This window comes from Monomorium pharaonis, chromosome 4 (genome assembly GCF_013373865.1).
Source record: "Monomorium pharaonis isolate MP-MQ-018 chromosome 4, ASM1337386v2, whole genome shotgun sequence".
NCBI classification, from domain to species: domain Eukaryota; kingdom Metazoa; phylum Arthropoda; class Insecta; order Hymenoptera; family Formicidae; genus Monomorium; species Monomorium pharaonis.
The window spans coordinates 16563953-16581590 of NC_050470.1; the positions used below are offsets into that span (position 1 = coordinate 16563953).

At 31.0% G+C, this 17638-nt stretch overlaps 1 protein-coding gene across 4 annotated transcripts in view; it reads right to left on the bottom strand.

Moving 5' to 3' along the window:
• LOC105832134 (protein glass) overlaps positions 1 to 17638 on the bottom strand; it is a 199620-nt gene that overhangs the window by 172361 nt on the left and 9621 nt on the right. For all 4 annotated transcript variants that reach the window (XM_036285324.1, XM_036285322.1, XM_036285321.1 and 1 more), the window contains exon 3: positions 13359 to 13603. In XM_036285324.1, coding sequence (XP_036141217.1) covers positions 13359 to 13422 — 64 coding nt within the window. In that variant the 5' untranslated portion in view covers positions 13423 to 13603. The remainder of the gene's footprint in view (positions 1 to 13358; positions 13604 to 17638) is intronic.

Consider the following 17638-nt stretch of genomic DNA (forward strand, 5'->3'; position numbering starts at 1 on the left):
CTCCTCCTAAACAGTCTTCCGATCACCTTCCTCGTCATTTTTGATCTCCTTAATCTCTCCCTGGAATCTTCGACCTTTCCATCATTATGGAAATGCTCGCACGTCATAACGCTTCCCAAAGTCAAGAATCCCTCGTCACCTGCGGACTTCCGACCTATCTCACTCCTCTGCTACCTCTCGAAGGTCCTGGAACGTATCGTCTCCGAGCAGCTTCACCTTGCTAATCACAATCTCCTTGATCCTTTTCAGATCGGATTTCGTCGGGGTAACAGCACTCAGACGGCGCTGATTAAGCTTACGGACGATGTTAGGCTCGCCATCGATCGGAGATCTGTCACTTTACTCGTACTGTTCGATTTCTCCGGGGTTTTCGACTCCGTTCGGCACGACCTTTTTTTTGGGAAAACAATCTCCAATTTCCACCTCTCAGAATCGGCGTTGCGATGGTTTGAGTCCTATCTCGCTCACAGATCTCAGCGGGTGCGTGGGTCTGATGGCTGTTACTCTTCGTAGTCTCGTGTCTCCACCGGGGTTCCTCAGGGCTTCGTTCTCGGTCCGCTCTTGTTCGCGGTTTTTATGGACGACTTACGTTTCTCTATTAAACACTGCTATCATCTGCTCTATGCAGACGACCTTCATATATACTGTCATTTCCCTCCTGCTGAGCTGGGGTCCGCCTTGGAGAGGATTGGAGAGGATATCGCCGCCGATGTGGATTGGTCGCGTAGAAATGGCTTAACACTTAACGCCAGCAAAACCAGGGCGATGCTTTTGGGCAGTGCTCGCTTCGTGAATGATCTAAAGCCGAGATGACACGCACTCCGTTTGCCTTGTCATCAACGGCACCGCGCTAGAGGTGGTGGATCGGGTGACAGACCTGGGTGTCTGTCTAAACAGCACTCTCGTCGCAGGTGGGGGCCGTTGCGGGCCGGGTCAGCGGGGTCCTCTGGAGGCTCAAGTATCGACGAGACTGCCTGACCATCGCCTTGCGGTCAAGCTCAGCTAGTATCCTCTCTAGTCTTTCCCATACTTGACTATTGTTCCGGAGTCCTCTCGGATCTCACTGGTCAGCAGAGACTTAAATTGAGGCGGGTGCTGAATGCCTGCGTGAGATATATCTTCGGCCGCAGGGACGAGCACGTCTCTGGCTATTATGATTCTCTCGGGTGGCTGTCCGCGGATGGTCGGAGGGCGTACTTGGCGGGTGCATTACTATTCTCGATACTGCGATCGGGTTGCCCTTCCTATCTGGCTGACAGTTTCCGGCCGTATCGGCCCTCGCGGATGGGGTCGCGTGCGGCCTTGAGGATGTCGCCGTTTGATCTCGCTGTTCCGGCCTGTCGAACCTCAACTTTCCACCACTCTTTTCTCTGCACCGCCTCTGTTCTTTGGAATTTTCTACTTACCACCCTTAGGGCCTCTACTTCGATGGCCTCCTTCCGTCGGGGGCTTTTCGACCACCTGCGGAGGGCCCGGACCGTCTAGCAGATCGTAACTTCGTAACATGGTAATCAATAAATACCATGTTCACTTGCGCTGTGATTACGGATTTCTATCTAATCATACTATTATTAATTATATAGTGTTGCTATTGCTGTTGTTCTTGCGGATGTTGCGCAACTTGATCCTTATAATCATAATATATTATTATTAGGAAGATTACTTATAATTATTGAAACGTAATCGCTTATATACGCACTATAATAATACTGTTACTACGATTTACTTGTATTCTTTGTTCATACTTGTACGCTTCTAAATGTTCTTAGACTGCTTGCCCTAGAACAAAAATAAACGCTTTTGTCTGTCTGTCCCTCTCCTTCTCCTTCCGTTCTTCCACTTCCTTCATCGTCTCTCCTTGTCTTTCCCTCAATCCACCTTTCTCTCTTTCGTCTCTCTTCCAATATTGACGTGGGCAAACGGGACGCTCCCGATTACTCTTCCATCCTTCGTATTTCCTTTCTCATTAGCCACTCTTCTCTCTCTTTCTCTCTCTCTCTCTCTCTCTCTCTCTCTCACTTTCATTTTCATTTCTCTCCGCTACGTCACACTTTCTTGGCGGACCACGCGCTTGGAAACGCAAGCGTTCCCAAACCCGTTACCACATCTCTTACTATCCACCTCTTATCTTTATCGACCAATCTTCTACCTCCTTCTTTCCATTCCACCAATCTTTTCCATACATCATTTTCTCCACCAATCACGGCCTCTCGCCTCGTACATCGATGGATCGAATTATCGATTATCATGCCCTCTTTTGCCTGCTGCCACGCCATCTGCCGACTCCTCTGCTCACTCTCTCCTCTTCCAGCGCCACTCTCCATTTCTCACGTCGCTAGTCCGCTCAGCTTTCGCATCCGTTCGCTCCTGCGCATTGTCCCCATCTTCAAAATCCGCTATCTTATCCACTGGTCACCTGCTCCGATATTCAAACACCTCTCCTGTCTCTCCACTATCTACCCTGCACTTCCCTCCAATGGCGAGCAACTATTCCACCTCCTTGTCCTCCTCCACTCACTCTCACCTCTTTCACACCTTTTACACTTTTCTACTATAAACTAACGAGAGCACTCCTCCTGCCCATTTATCACCGTCCGCCATTACCCTCTCCTTTTTCTACATCAGTATATAGAAAACTCTAAAATTATAGAAGCAGTATAGATAGAATACCATAGAACTGCATACACACACATAACGTATCATAAATTCGAATATACACATAGATAAAATATCATAGAATTATCTCTACATCTAGACTAACATAAAACTACAAACAGATATAGATAAAATTAGATAGGAAATATACACTGGCGCAAAAAAGGAGACAAAAGTTTTGACCGAATTTTTAGGCAATCTTTAAAGTGATGCAACTTTGCAAAAAATTATCTAAATTACATGTACTTTTTTTTAAATTAAAGGGCAAAGACTCTACTTTGAGAATCCCTACACGGAAAAAAGTTTGGCGCTACAGAAGCACTAACTAGTGCAACAGCTGTACGGAATGAGAGGGCGCTGTTGCACTCTCCTTTGGCATGGCAGCTTTCTTAGTTTGGGAGCTCTGGTGCCCCAATTTCGCACCGCAGCAGTCCCAACCTTAAAGTGCAATGGCTCTCTCTGCACTGGGGACTGTAGCAGTACATGTGTTGTAGCAGACAGGACCTCTCTAATGATTGCAATGTATAATAGCAACACGAATAATTCGATTTGTGGTAGTGTAACTTTTTACTTAAGTTTTAAATCAGCCATAGTAATAAAAGACTTTTAATAGTAAAATCCTTCTCAAAGTCAGTATTTTATAATATTGTATTTGTACTAACCTACAATTTATACTGCAATAGTAAACTGGCAATATATTGAATAATTGTTTTATAATAAACTACAATATTTTTATAAGTATCTATATTTTTATAAGTATCTAGTTACACAAAGGTATTTATATTATTTTTGTTTACGAAGTATGGAAAATTAAGTATATAAATACTAAAACAAAAAATTTTACTTGTTTTAATAAATAACTTATTGAATTATAATGTTAAAGTCAATTCTCAATTAATGAAAACTAATTTTTTTAATCTGTAATTCTACATGTGATCTCAAATACTTATTTACACTCGCGGAGTAGCAGTTGTCTGTCTTTGGGGCAGCAGCGCTCCCGCAAGTCAGGGACAACAGTTCTCCCGGCGCTTAGTGCTACCAACTACCTAAAAGTGGCAGTACTGTAGTCCTAAACACGAAGTGGCGCTGCACTCCCACCTATAATGCAGCTGTAGTGCCAAACTTTTTTTTGTGTAGGCAAAAGTCTGATTTGTTAAGTGCTAACTTTTTGTATCGTGTAAAAACCAAATATGTTTTTTTAATTAAAAAAAGTAAAAGTTTGTTATCATTTTTCACAAGTTTCTCGTTAAAATCTTGTTAATATTAATCCAGATTCTTAAAGTTCATTTTCTAAGCAATTTTAAGAAAAATACATGTCAATACGATGTTTTTTGTTGATTGCACACGAGTTTGAAATTTGCACTGCATTTTAGAGTATTTTAGCGAATAAATACGGTATTTTCTGAATATCATGAATTTTGAGTATCAATATAATATTGCACATTGATTTTATTCGTGTTTAACTCAATCATACCGCCGTCATCAAAGTGACCCGATGTACACCACGTGGGGATTAACGGTTAGATTTTGCACATCATGTGACTCTGAAATTCATCGGTGGAAATTTATACTTACTGATCTGAATATAACGGATAACTGATGCACCAATTTCACTGAAGTCAACAGAAGATCACATTCATCTGTACTCATAAACCCACACATCCACGTAAACATACATATACACATGATTGAGTTAAACAAGAATAAAATCAATATGCAATATCATATTGATACTCAAAATTCATGATATTCAAAAAATACCGTATTTATTCACTAAAATACCCTAAAATGCAGTGCAAATTTCAAACTCGTGTGCAATCAACAAAAACCATCGTGTCGACATGTATTTTTGTTTAAATTGCTTAGAAAAGAATGAACTTTAAGAATCTAGATTAATATTAGCCAGATATTAACGAGAAACTTGTGAAAAATAATAACAAACTTTTACTTTTTTTAATTTAAAAAAACATGTTTGGTTTTCATGCGATATAAAAGTTCACACTTAACAAATAAAACTTTTGCTTAGAGATTCTCAAAGTAGAATCTTTGCCCTTTAATTTAAAAAAAGTACATATAATTTGGATGATTTTTTGCAAAGTTGCATCACTTTGAAGATTGCCTAAAAATTCGGTCAAAACTTTTGTCTCGGTTTTTTTTTGCGCCAGTGTATGATATATGATAATATATTATTAAAAATGGTATGTTATTTAAATAAGATTCAACAATTAAATAAGATTCAATATGATAGTGTTATATTTAGGAAAGTTATTTTTTATATAGAATGTTATAAATTATCTGGTATAAGAAAATATTAATTTCTGAAGTATAGAAATGGATAATATATAATATAACTTATAATAAAATTTTTATTAGTTTGACTATGATACAAATTGATTGCCTTGAAGTATATTTTTACGATAGGGTATTATCATGGACGAAAGAATATATGGACACAGTATAAGATGCTCCAATGGGTGAGGGGGCTGTTGAACGATAAGGGGAGCGAGAATGCTTTCCTTTTTTATTTGTTCAGCGTTCTCTTTCTACAAGTTGACATCGTCGGCATCAACGAACGTAACCGAAAATATCCGAGTTGCATTATAGCTTATGCATAATAATTTTTCGAAGATTGCATTTCATACTTTTATTCGAGACTTAGCGGATATGAGTATATCTAGTTTCGGGAATCATTAAGTAAGTGGCGGAAATAGCCGACGGTGTTAACTGGTAGAAAGAGATAGCGCTACACTCTCCTTACCGCAAATTTCACATCCCCTCTGCGTTGTGCTGCGTTGTCCATATATTTTTTCGTCCATGGGTATTATTAACAATTTTGCATGATACAGAAACAATAAAATAGATAGAAATTTTACATTAAATTTGATTAATCGTGAGAATCAAGATTTTCTAGAAATTTTGACATAAATCATATTGAACTTATTTGTATAGAATGTTATAGAACATCTTTTAATAAAATTTCTATGTATAAAAGCATATTAATTGACATAAAATTTTTCATATTCAACATTATTGAAAAGATAATATTATAAAATGTTTTTAATTTTATTAATTACATTGGAAGTCTATGTAACGTCTTATTAGTGTATTGTATGTCATAGCCTTAGAAATTCTGATTGAATAAAATTCTATCATAATCTATCATTTTAAGCAGAGGTGTGAATTTACATATAAACACATCAATATGTATTTGCATTTCTTCATACCAATGCATCTGAATACGGTCGTGTGTGTGTGTGTGTATGATATAAAATATGTGTAAATCAATCGTATTTTTGATGGTATTTTGTTTATGTTAGTTTGCTCATAGTAGGCATGTTAATAAAGTTGAAAACGGTGTGAAATCGTACATAAATATAATTCAATTGATTGGAAGCGATGGTAAACAAAATGGTTTACGACTGCTATAAGAGCTACTGATGATGAATCCTTATAAGTTTTTGTATGAAACTCTATCTTCAAAACCTATCTCCTCTAATGGGTGTTTTAGACATCATCTTTTAGACTGAAAATTTATTTACGCTTTTTTTGTCACTCTAAATATATTCTCGTATGAATTTTGCAAAACTCCTTAAGGGAGCCGAGACACGGTAACAAAATAACCTTAAAATTTTTTTTTTTAATTCTAATCCCACTACGTCATTTCTTATTAAAAAATATGTATATAAATAAATTTTCAGATCTGAAGAATTTTATTTTACTAAAGGCTGGAAAAATACCGGTGTATCCTTTGAAAGAGATAATATGCTTAAATGTCAATTAACCGAAATAAATATATTTATTCATAGTTTTTATACAAAAAAAGGGTGCAGTACTAAGTTGTTATTAGACAGCATATTACACACCCACATACTCACACCCACACCCTCCAGTCAAAAACAAAAAAATTATTATAATATAAAAAATAAATAACAATAATTGTAATTAATAACATTTTTATTATAATACAAATTTTATTATAATAAAAAACTCTAATTATGTAAAAAACTTGTTGCAAAAAATATTACCTCGGCCAAAATTTATTATTATATATTTAAAATACAATATTACATAAAATTTTATTATAATAAATAATAAATAGTAAAATAAAATATAAACCTGTAATATGTATTGTATTTAAAATACGTAGTAATAAATTTTGGCCGAGGTAATATTTTTTGCAACAAGATTTTTACCATTTTTTGAAATGCTTACAATATTATTTTTAATAATTACAAATTAATTTGGAATAGTATCTATAGCTTTATTTTACGATTATGTTTTAAGTTTGACAATCATATTGGCACGCAATTTCCCAGCAAACAAGTTGCGTTAATAAACAGGAAACAAATTGCGTTAATAACGTTAAATGACAATTCAATGACGTTTTATTAACGGTAGAGACATTAAGGTACCATTTAAATGTTATTTGATGTCATTTTCTTCATTGGGTTGTTGAATTGAAAAATTTGTTTAATAATTATTATATGTATGTAAAAACATTAAATATGAAGACTTTGTTCGAGAAATACTTCCTTATTCTTTTTGTGTTATTCACACGGCCTAATATTCAATTTATGATTGTATAATTATTATATACTTAAAACATTATGATAAATATAAATATAATACACAATAAAGAATATTTTATGTTTATAAATTGGTCTTTGCTAAAAATTGGACTTTGAAATATTATCTTTGTATTACAATACAGAAATGCATTAGGTAAATAGTGTGCTATATTAGTTTAAAGCTTGAAAACAGATTTATTAAAATCAATTGAAATAATTGTATCATTGGCAGTTATTCCATATAATGACATTCGCCGTACTTTTTGAGTTAATTCTTCATTATTCCACATGGATGTCCATGTGGGTATCTCAACAGTATAAGTTCGCTACATTTATCAGTTAAAATTTCTATTATTATAACTAATGCAAATTGTGTAGAGAAAAGGCACCGAATTTGGAACACCACTTTGTTTTTGGATTATATTTCTTAAATAATGGTTAGAAAAACACTTTTGAAATTACGAATTTAAATTAGAAAATGTCTTTTATCAAATGATGTAGTAATTTTTATAATATTGTTTCGTATTTTTTTAATAATTAATGCAGTTTTCATGACACATGTCAAAAAGCGCATCTGACGAAATGGGCGCCTAATTTGTAACCCGTATACGATTGAAGTATTAATGTTATATCTTTTTTATTTATACATCTTATGTATAAATTAGTAGTTCTATAGACTCTATGTTATTCCGTTAGGTTCGTTTAAGAAGCATATTTTTTAACATGCACGCTTTTTCCAATTCTATTAATTGTCTCATGAAATCTCGTCTCGAAACATTTAGATTATTATACATACAGGTTATATATTAAAATTACGATCACAACCTAGCTATATTACGGTCACGGCGTAGTAACAGTTGTCATTACTAGACCTCTGATCTCACAAAATGTTCCAATTTACGCACACTTGGCAACTTTATGTTTAAGACTGTACGAAATAAATATAAAAGAGAAAAACAAGAAGAAACAGTTTTAGAAAACTACAAACATGTGAAATGATGGTAATGTTTTCAATAATACACTCACTATTGTTTACTGTGCAATTTGCAAAAGAAAATTGTGCAAATAAAACTCTCGCTTTTGACGAATTCAGCAGATTTATTACATAGAAAAGTGCATGAATGATATGAAATATGGGTTTTTATTTCTTTAATTCTTTAACCAAACGGATCATGTTTTTATTGGTATTCGTACAGTGTAATGTTTAGTTTCCGAGAAATAAGAGGGTTCCAATTCAGGAAACTGTTCCAAATTCGATGCTATTCCTCTAATAATTAAGAAAAATATTTACATTTACCTTTATATAACGAATAGTATAGAATATTATTTTTATTTAATTGCAAGTTTTCAAAGAGAACAATGTTTGAGATATATTGGCGTCAAAAACATATCACACAAGTAACTAATGCTTAATTTAATCTTTAGAGGGTCGAAGTGTCCCATATATGAACTACTAAACTAGATACTTTTATATTAGAAGGCATTTTTTCATTAAAGTTTCCAGTTTCTTTCATATAAAATTTATAATTTACAAGATCTGTACAGTTTTTAGATTTGTTGTAGACTCATATGAACCACCCCGATCTGGTACAGTATAACAGATGGAAAATTTCCAAATTTAAACTTCGGTGTTTCTGAAGGTTTTTGATGTTAACCACGATTTAGAGATCGGATTATTGAAATTTTACACTAAACCAAAAAAATTTATTTTATATTTTTTGTCATAAAATATAAAAGGCTAAAAATATAAAAAATATAAAAAATGTAATAAAACATTTATACAGCGGAAAAAAGAAAAACAAGCAAGAAGTTGCAAAATTTTATTATAATAATTGCTGTTATTATGTGCATAATAACTGCTGTTATTTATTTAAATTTATAGTGGCAAAATTTTTTCTTGTGTAAAATTTCGATAATCTGACCTCAAAATCATGTTTAGCGACATCAAAATCCCTTAGAAATACCAAAATTTACATTTAAAAAATGTTTATACGGTACCGGGCCGAGATGGCTCATATATGAACTGTGAACTAGCAATAAACTTGGAAATTGTGTGAAAGATGTTAGTTGTATATAAATTTTACCAAAAAAGTCGAAATTTAAAAGAAAAAATGCCGGCCATCTAAAGGTTAAAAGAATTACGCGAGTAATGTAGAGTTAACAAAGTGGTTTTTAAAGTAATCGCAGTATTTATCGCATCTTCATAAAGAAGTAATAATAGTTAAATTTAATATATACAATTGCACTAATGTTGACGAGAGAAATGAAATAACGTAGAGATGTGTATGAAATGTTATTGGTATAGCAAGGAATTATTAACGAAAATAAATTAGTTAATTAATTAATATTAATTTATTAAAAAGTTTGATTAGAAATGTATTAAGCACACAGAAAAAAAGTAATATAGGCAATAACATATGTAATTGCGGGCTGCCAACTACATAAAATACTCAATACAATAATATTTACTGTTAATGCAAGTACAATGTTGATACTGCAATAGCATATATTATTGTATTGAGTATATCTGTAGTTGGCAGCCCGCAAATACATATCTTATTGGGTATATTACCTTTTTTTTAATGCATATTCAATTAATATTTGTTATTTATATTATAAAAATTTAAATTAAAAATAATTTCCAATTAACAATTAACTTGATATCAGAAATATATAATTTAAATAATCTATGTTTCTCTGATTTTATATTTTGCATTGTCTATAGAGATTTTTCTTAATTGTTCACATAATTGCACTAATTGTGTTGAGAATGAAACGAATGAAATACTGCGTGCTCTGGAAGTGTGCATCGAGCGTTATTAAAGTTGCATGAATTTATCTTGTGTTCGTCTAAGTATTCTTATGATAATATTATTCATATTACGATGATTTCTTTTGTACGAGATGTAAGAGAGAGAGGAGAGGAGAGAGCGGAGAGAGAGAAGAGAGAGAGGCGAGAGAGACGAGCAGAGAGAGGAGAGAGAGAGAGAGAGAGAGCAGAAGAGAGAGAGAGGAGAGGAGAGAGGAGAGAGAGAGGAGAGAGAGAGAGAGGAGAGAGAGAGAGGAAGAGTAGAGAGAGAGAGAGAGAAGGAGTCGAGAGAGAGAGAGAGAGAGAGAGAGAGAGAGAGAGAGAGAAGAGAGAGAGAGAGAGGTAGCGAGAGAGAGAGAGACGAGGAGAGAGAGCGTCTCTTTCTCGCTTGCTATCGTAGCTCTCTCTCTCTCTCTCTCTCTCTCTCTCTCTCTCTCTCTCTCTCTCTCTCTCTCTCTCTCTCTCTCTCTCTCTCTCTCTCTCGCTCATGGAATATATACAAATAAAGTAACTTTAATATTAAATCAATACTTCCTTTCAAATTAAATAAGTTTGACTTATTATCTTAATATAAGAGTAACATATAAGGTAAATTAGAATATGATGGCCATACCGAGAAGATGGCCAATGACTATAATTTCTTTAATAATATATTTTTGAAATAATGTGTTTTTATAATTATTTTCAAAGATAATCAATATTTACTGTAATTTATATACGTATACTAATCAAAATAATAATATTGTGGATATTATATCATGTTTTTATTTTTGACTGCCTGCAAAGTTTTTCATGTGTTCATTAAAAATTACGACAACATCGAATAAATTACAGTTGAGATGTCAATTAATGTTAGACACATAATGAAGGTATGTAAATTGCAATGTGTAATTATATTTTTTAGTTTTTTTTTATTTTCTAATAAATATTATGACTATTTTTCTCTCACAGTTTAGGTAAGATGGCCCACTTTTTCGGAGTAAATGTTTATGTATTTTATTAAATTTTATTATATTTTATTAAAAAAACGAGAATTAAGGTGCGCACCTAATACTTTAAATTTGATATATCATAGATCTTTTAGTACTGACAATAAGTTGAATAGATGCTAAACTTATACAAACATTTATTATTAGAAATGTTTAAAAATAAAATTAAATATGTAATAATATGTGACAATAAAATTAAATAAAGTACCTGTACCCAGTGTGCTTCCCCTAAGTTTGGAGATTTTTCTAATTTTTTGATGAATACGAAATTGAAAAAAAAGGGTCAGATTTAAAATAAGAAACATTTCTGAAACAAAAAAATATATGAAATATTTTCAATTATTTATGTAAGTATAGTAAATTTAAGATTTTAAAAAGAGATAGCACTTGAGCCATGTTTATTACAAATATACCCAATGTGGCCCAGCTATGTATTTTTCTCTTTTTCATAAATGTTTTTGAAAAAATGCGAAATAACAGAACCAACATGTTTAATTAAGCATTTATTAATATACTTATGGGAAAAATTACACATATAGTTATTCATGAAATAATGAAATTGTGTTTATTTACTATAAGGTTATCTTAACTTTTGCCTGTCAAAAGCTTTAACTAACTATAGAGAGAGAAAGACAAGAGAAATTAAACATTAAATAAAGGAACAGAATCTTAACTTTGTTTTGTATTAATAAGATATATTGTGTTTCTAGTAATGTTCTTGGCCATAATTATTTCACAATACAAAGAGCTTTCTTTTTTTTTTTATTACAAACAAAATGTTTTAATAAAAACCTAAAATAAATCCAATGTTGGAAAATATCAATAAAGAGCTACAATAATATGAATTGTGGATAATGGTAATTGTTACATATTTGCACAAAGCGAAAACTTACCTGTAAAATTTTAGATTTAGAAGAACACAATTTGAATAAAGCATGATTACAAGAAAGGAGATATTGAGCAGTTAACTAGCATAAATACATCATATCGATTTCCTAACATATTAGCGTTATCTATAAAATTTATTGTGTAACTGTTTGAAAATATGGGTGAGCCAAATTGGATACAGGTATCTTATGTAGAATTATAAGTCTTTTATTATTCACAAATATTATTTAAATACATAAAATATGTATGCCAATGCTCCTATGATATTATGGCCATCTTTTCCATAAAAGGAAGTTGTAAAAATGTTTATATTTCAATACTTTAATAATATATAAAATTTTTATTAATTTTCTCTATAATATCGATAATGTTACACGCTTTGAGCTTCAAGTAGTATACTAAACGCTACTAAAAAGTAATAACAACAAAAAAATATTCTTTTGCATTTTAAATAACTATGGTTATCATAGTTACCAAGTTTATAAGTTTACCTTATAAATTTAAGCTTATAAATTTTTACATTTAAAATAATTCTCTACTCGATATTAGATATAACGGTGTTAGCGCCACAATATTTAGCACAAACCTATATGTGCTATCGTTTTTTATTGATGGTAGCAATGTGATACGCCGTGATTGCAGGACGGAGATGCAGCGTGTGAATTTTTTCCATTGTCGAAATCGATGAGCGTCGTTCTATCATTACTGTACACAAGTAATGTGCACGAACAAAGTGACAGATTGTACATTACACTAGCATTTTAGTGCCTATATTGATCTAATAAATTTAACGTAACTTTTAATAACAAAGTCATTATTGTTGCGTATTTTTCAATACGGTTTAGGTGCGCAATAATACAGTATTTTATTTTTTCAATTTTGTTGGTATATATTTCAATTTCGTTGATTTTATTTTTTATTAATTTTTAATTAATATTTAAAAATATAAAAAAATTTACTATAATTATATGTCACTCGTAATAGACAAACATTAAAAAGTATTGCTGCATCCAACACACATTTCTTATTATATTATCCACTTTTATAAACAGATTGGAATCAGATAATTTAGATTATAAACACATGTTATCGAAAACTTTTAGCATTGACTGATTATCAACGTAAAGAAATTAAAAATTTGTTATCTTACTTCGTCATTTTACCCTTCTTTCCCCTATTTAATTATTGAAAAATATTTATTTTATGCTCTTCGGAATTGGTTTGTTTTTATAAAATTGAATGAATCAAACTTTGTATAATTTGTCAGTTGTCAATAAAAATCAACCGTCAATGTTCAAAACGTTAGAACTATTTTTATAAAGTAAATTGAGAAATGTCATAATTAATATCCAAGAAATGTCGCACTGTGCACACCCGTATTTATTCTTCATCTTCGTGATTATCTTTGTAATCGCTGTCGCGAAATATAGAGAATCCCCAGGTCCTCACCTGTGCCCAAAGTATACGACGGCTCGGAGGTGTTAACCGTGTGATGATTCTGCAGAAACTCCATCTCTGCGAAATTCTCGACGATGGCCTATCCCCCGAATACACAGCACTACGCCCACCCACTTCTCCCCTTCGCAACCCTCGTCTTCTCTCTCTATGGAAACGCGCTAGCGCTGGTCCAGCCCTCTCCGGTCGTCCGGGTAACGGCGCGTAGCTTCACTGCGATCCGTCGTTCGCCATTGATGCTGTTTTTTTGAGACATAAAGTGGATGAAAGTGATTAAGAGGCATTGTAATTGTTTTGTTACACGGGTAAATCGATTTTATTACAAAATGAATTTATTAGATTTAGATTAATAACAATTAAAGTTACACATTTTCTGTGGTATCTTTTAAGCCAAAATTATCTTTTTTGTTAAATAATAATGTCTATTTATTTAATATGAAACCATTAATCTTCGTCGGATTATTTATGGATATTTATGGATAGAAATGTCAGGAAAAAATTAGAAAAAAGAAATCTGTACGGGAAAGTAACGACGAGACGAGATAGAATACAACATTTCTAATCTTTAATTTCTTTCGAAAATATAGTTAAAAATAAACTAAATAAATTTATTTACAAAAAGTTAAAAAGTGATAGCCATTAAATGTTAGTTTGTGACATAATAGTAATCAATTAAAGGATATTCTCTTTCTTTATTAAAAATGATAATTTTTTAAATATTCTTTATAATAAGAACAGAAATAATAGATTCAACAATAGATATCATGTATATCTTCTCTGAAAAGAAATAGATTTTTTAAAAAATTATTTTGGTTTAAATGTCTCATATTCTATTTTAAAAATTTATAAAAGTTTATACCTCTAATTTTATATTTAATTACACAAATGCTCAGAATAATATATTATGCAAAGTATTCGTATTTATAATACAAATTTTTTAAAAATTTAAATTTATTAGATTTATACAGATTTATACAGAACACATTATTCATATTTTAATTTTGATGAAGAAAACTTTTTTATTTTTATGATCTTCTTTACTTTCTTTACTTTTTTCTTATATTAATTAATAATAATTTGAAGTATGATATAGCTATCATATTATAAATTGCAATTGATAAATTTCAGTTTATTAATTAAAAAATATTTTTTACTTGAAACTCAATAAAATATTTTGTAGAATTTTTAGTTAGTATTACCATATCGTTATTCGTGTTAGTTTATGTTAATATAGATATTATTGAGAAGCAAAATACACGAATTTATTAAGATTGAAAAACCAATTTTTTAATACAATTGCTAAATATTTAGTTAATCATATTTCAATCAAATTATTATTTCATGTACCAAATTTTCCGACAACAAAAATCTTTTTTAGCGTACCGCGCTTAATTCATACACATCGCTGTCCATTCTTTATTAATTTTGCAAGTCCTATTAGTTCTTTTGTACCTCTGAGACATATATCTTACTTAAGTAGAAATTTTTTTACTGGCAAAGTATTGGCTCCCCAGACAGCACAATGTCCAACATCGGGACATAAGACGTCTTAAAGATGTCTTTTAGACGACTTTTAGACTTTTAGATCTTTTATGTAGACATGGAAATATGATTAAAAGACATCTTAAAGGCATCTTTAAGATGTTTTGTATCCTGATTTTGTACATTTGTTCCAACTTGTGCTGTATAAGTCGAGTACCGATTTGTCATATATGATATTGGCACAGTATTAGGTACGGATTTAATACTGGCATAATACTGGGATGATAAAAAAGGGCTCCGTATCGAAAACTAGAATTGTAACAGTACAGAAAATTGGTACCGTCACAGTGAAAATCATTATTGTATCAATACTGAATATTAGTATCGTAAAAATACGGATAATCTGTATTGATAAAAAAAAGATATTTAAAAAATTTTACAGATAGATTTATTATTATATTTTAGATATTATTAGTTTTGTCTTTCTAAATCTGTATCTCTATTAATTTCCTCAACAATTAAACAATTTTACGAAGTCATAAACAAATTTTAAAAGTTATACAAAATTAATATTTAATAAAGATAGAATAACAGAACTCCTAATTGACATTTACATCAGTACGAAAAATAATAAAAGATTACAAGAATCGTGGTACTTTTTGCGTTGATTAATATAAAAATATAAATATAATGCGTGAAATTACAGTCACATACCCAGGTAGCAAACACAAGTCATTTTGACGTCAAATTTTGGTTATTCCCTGACTATTATTGACGTCACCAATTGACGTCTTAATGATGTTAAAATGACGGTCTAATGTCACAAACTGTTGACGTCAGAATAAAGACAACATTTTAACGTCATTTTTATGACTATCCCAGACAGTAAAAGTCGCTGTTATTTCGACGTTTTAGAAAATATTTCGGGTACATGTTCTATATATGCAGCACTTGCATTGTGAAAATATTGAAATAACATAATTATAATGTAAAAAAAAAAATTTACGTTGTTTCTCAACAAGCATCGTTATCTCCACCATAGTCACATCTGGCATTGCCTAACTTCTGCGGTCACCAATCCAACTTTGAACCGCCGCGCCATCGACATTGCTTGACTTCGAAGATCGTACGCAACCTAACACTTCGCGATGATGCATGAACACTTGATGGTCATGAATACATATTTGTTATAGATCAGTTCAATAGATATCAGAAACATAAAACGTATAGTTAATAATATTTATAAATAAATATAAATCTACAGTTTTTTTACTGATTTTTATGTATGCGAAATAACATGTGGAATAACTTATAAAAATATGTTTTTGTTCTGTTCTTTTGATAAAGCTAAATTATATTCCAGACAGCACACAATATTTATAAAATATTTACAATATATTTATAATATTTATTTAAATATTTTATAAATATTTATTAAAATATTATAAAAATATTTATAAAATATTTATAAATATTTACAAAATTTACTTGTACAAATCTTTATTTTTTATTTATAAATATTGTATAAAATATCTAATCTATATTTTAATAATATGTTGAATAAAGATTTTTTTTTTCATGTACTATATATAAAATATGTATAAAATATTTATATAATATTTTTAAAAAATAAATATTAAAAAATATTTATAAATATTTATCATAAATATTGTGTGCTGTCTGGGATAATTTTAAATATAAAGATTGACAGTAAGTAAAGATTGAAGATTAATAAATATAGTCTTTGAAATCAATAGTTTTTTTATGTTTGTTTATATGTTTATATGTTGGATTATGTTCATACAAATTAATAAAAAATAAACGCATAAAATTCAAATTATTATATTTGCTAACCGAGAAACAGGATCGAATTAATACGTCATAATAACGTCACGGAATGACGGCGAGGAATAGGACCAAAACATTACGTCATAAAGATATCATTAGATAACGTCAATATGCCGTCATTTAAATGTTATGATTGCATTTTGAGCATAGAACGTCATTCGTATCAATATGACCAAAATTTGACGTCAAAATGATTTGTCTTTGCTACTTGGGTAGTATGATGAACAGACGTTCTAAGTTATTATTAAGCCATTCAGAATGAATTTTTTACAATGTGGTGATATCCTATTACTATGAATAATTAATTTACGTGATTCAAAGAACTGTTTGCTAATGTTCATCGAATCGGTTCAATAACCGGATGGAAGATTTAAATTCCAACAAGAGTTCATGTAAAGATTCAACAATATCGGAAAAAATAATACAAAACTGTAGTTTACGTTTACATTAAAATGTGACTTAATTAATGAGTAATAAGAATGTCCGAAAAAATTAATTCTAACGGACTGACAAACATCGCGTCCAACTTGAAGTGAGATGAGAATGAAATTCATTCCATTTAAATTAAACCGATTCGATGAACAGTAGCGAATAGTTTCTCATATGACATAAAAATATAAGGTAAAACATTGCGCATAATAGCAGCAAGAACGAATAAAAAATTATCCCCAAAATTTGCGCCAAATTCAAACATAGTATTGATAAAACAAACATGCACAAAAAATGTACACATAAAAAAACATACAAAAACATTTTTTCAAAACATACACGTTTTATAATGATATTATTTTGATTAACAAAAGAGAGAGAGCAAGAAAAAGTAACCATATTCAATTTAAAGTTTGGAGAAAGTCTCTGATTATTTCGAAGATTCGTCCATTAATTTGTATAAGTGCGCATTCACGAGAATATTTCACCGATCAACATAAAGCATGGGCTGCGCA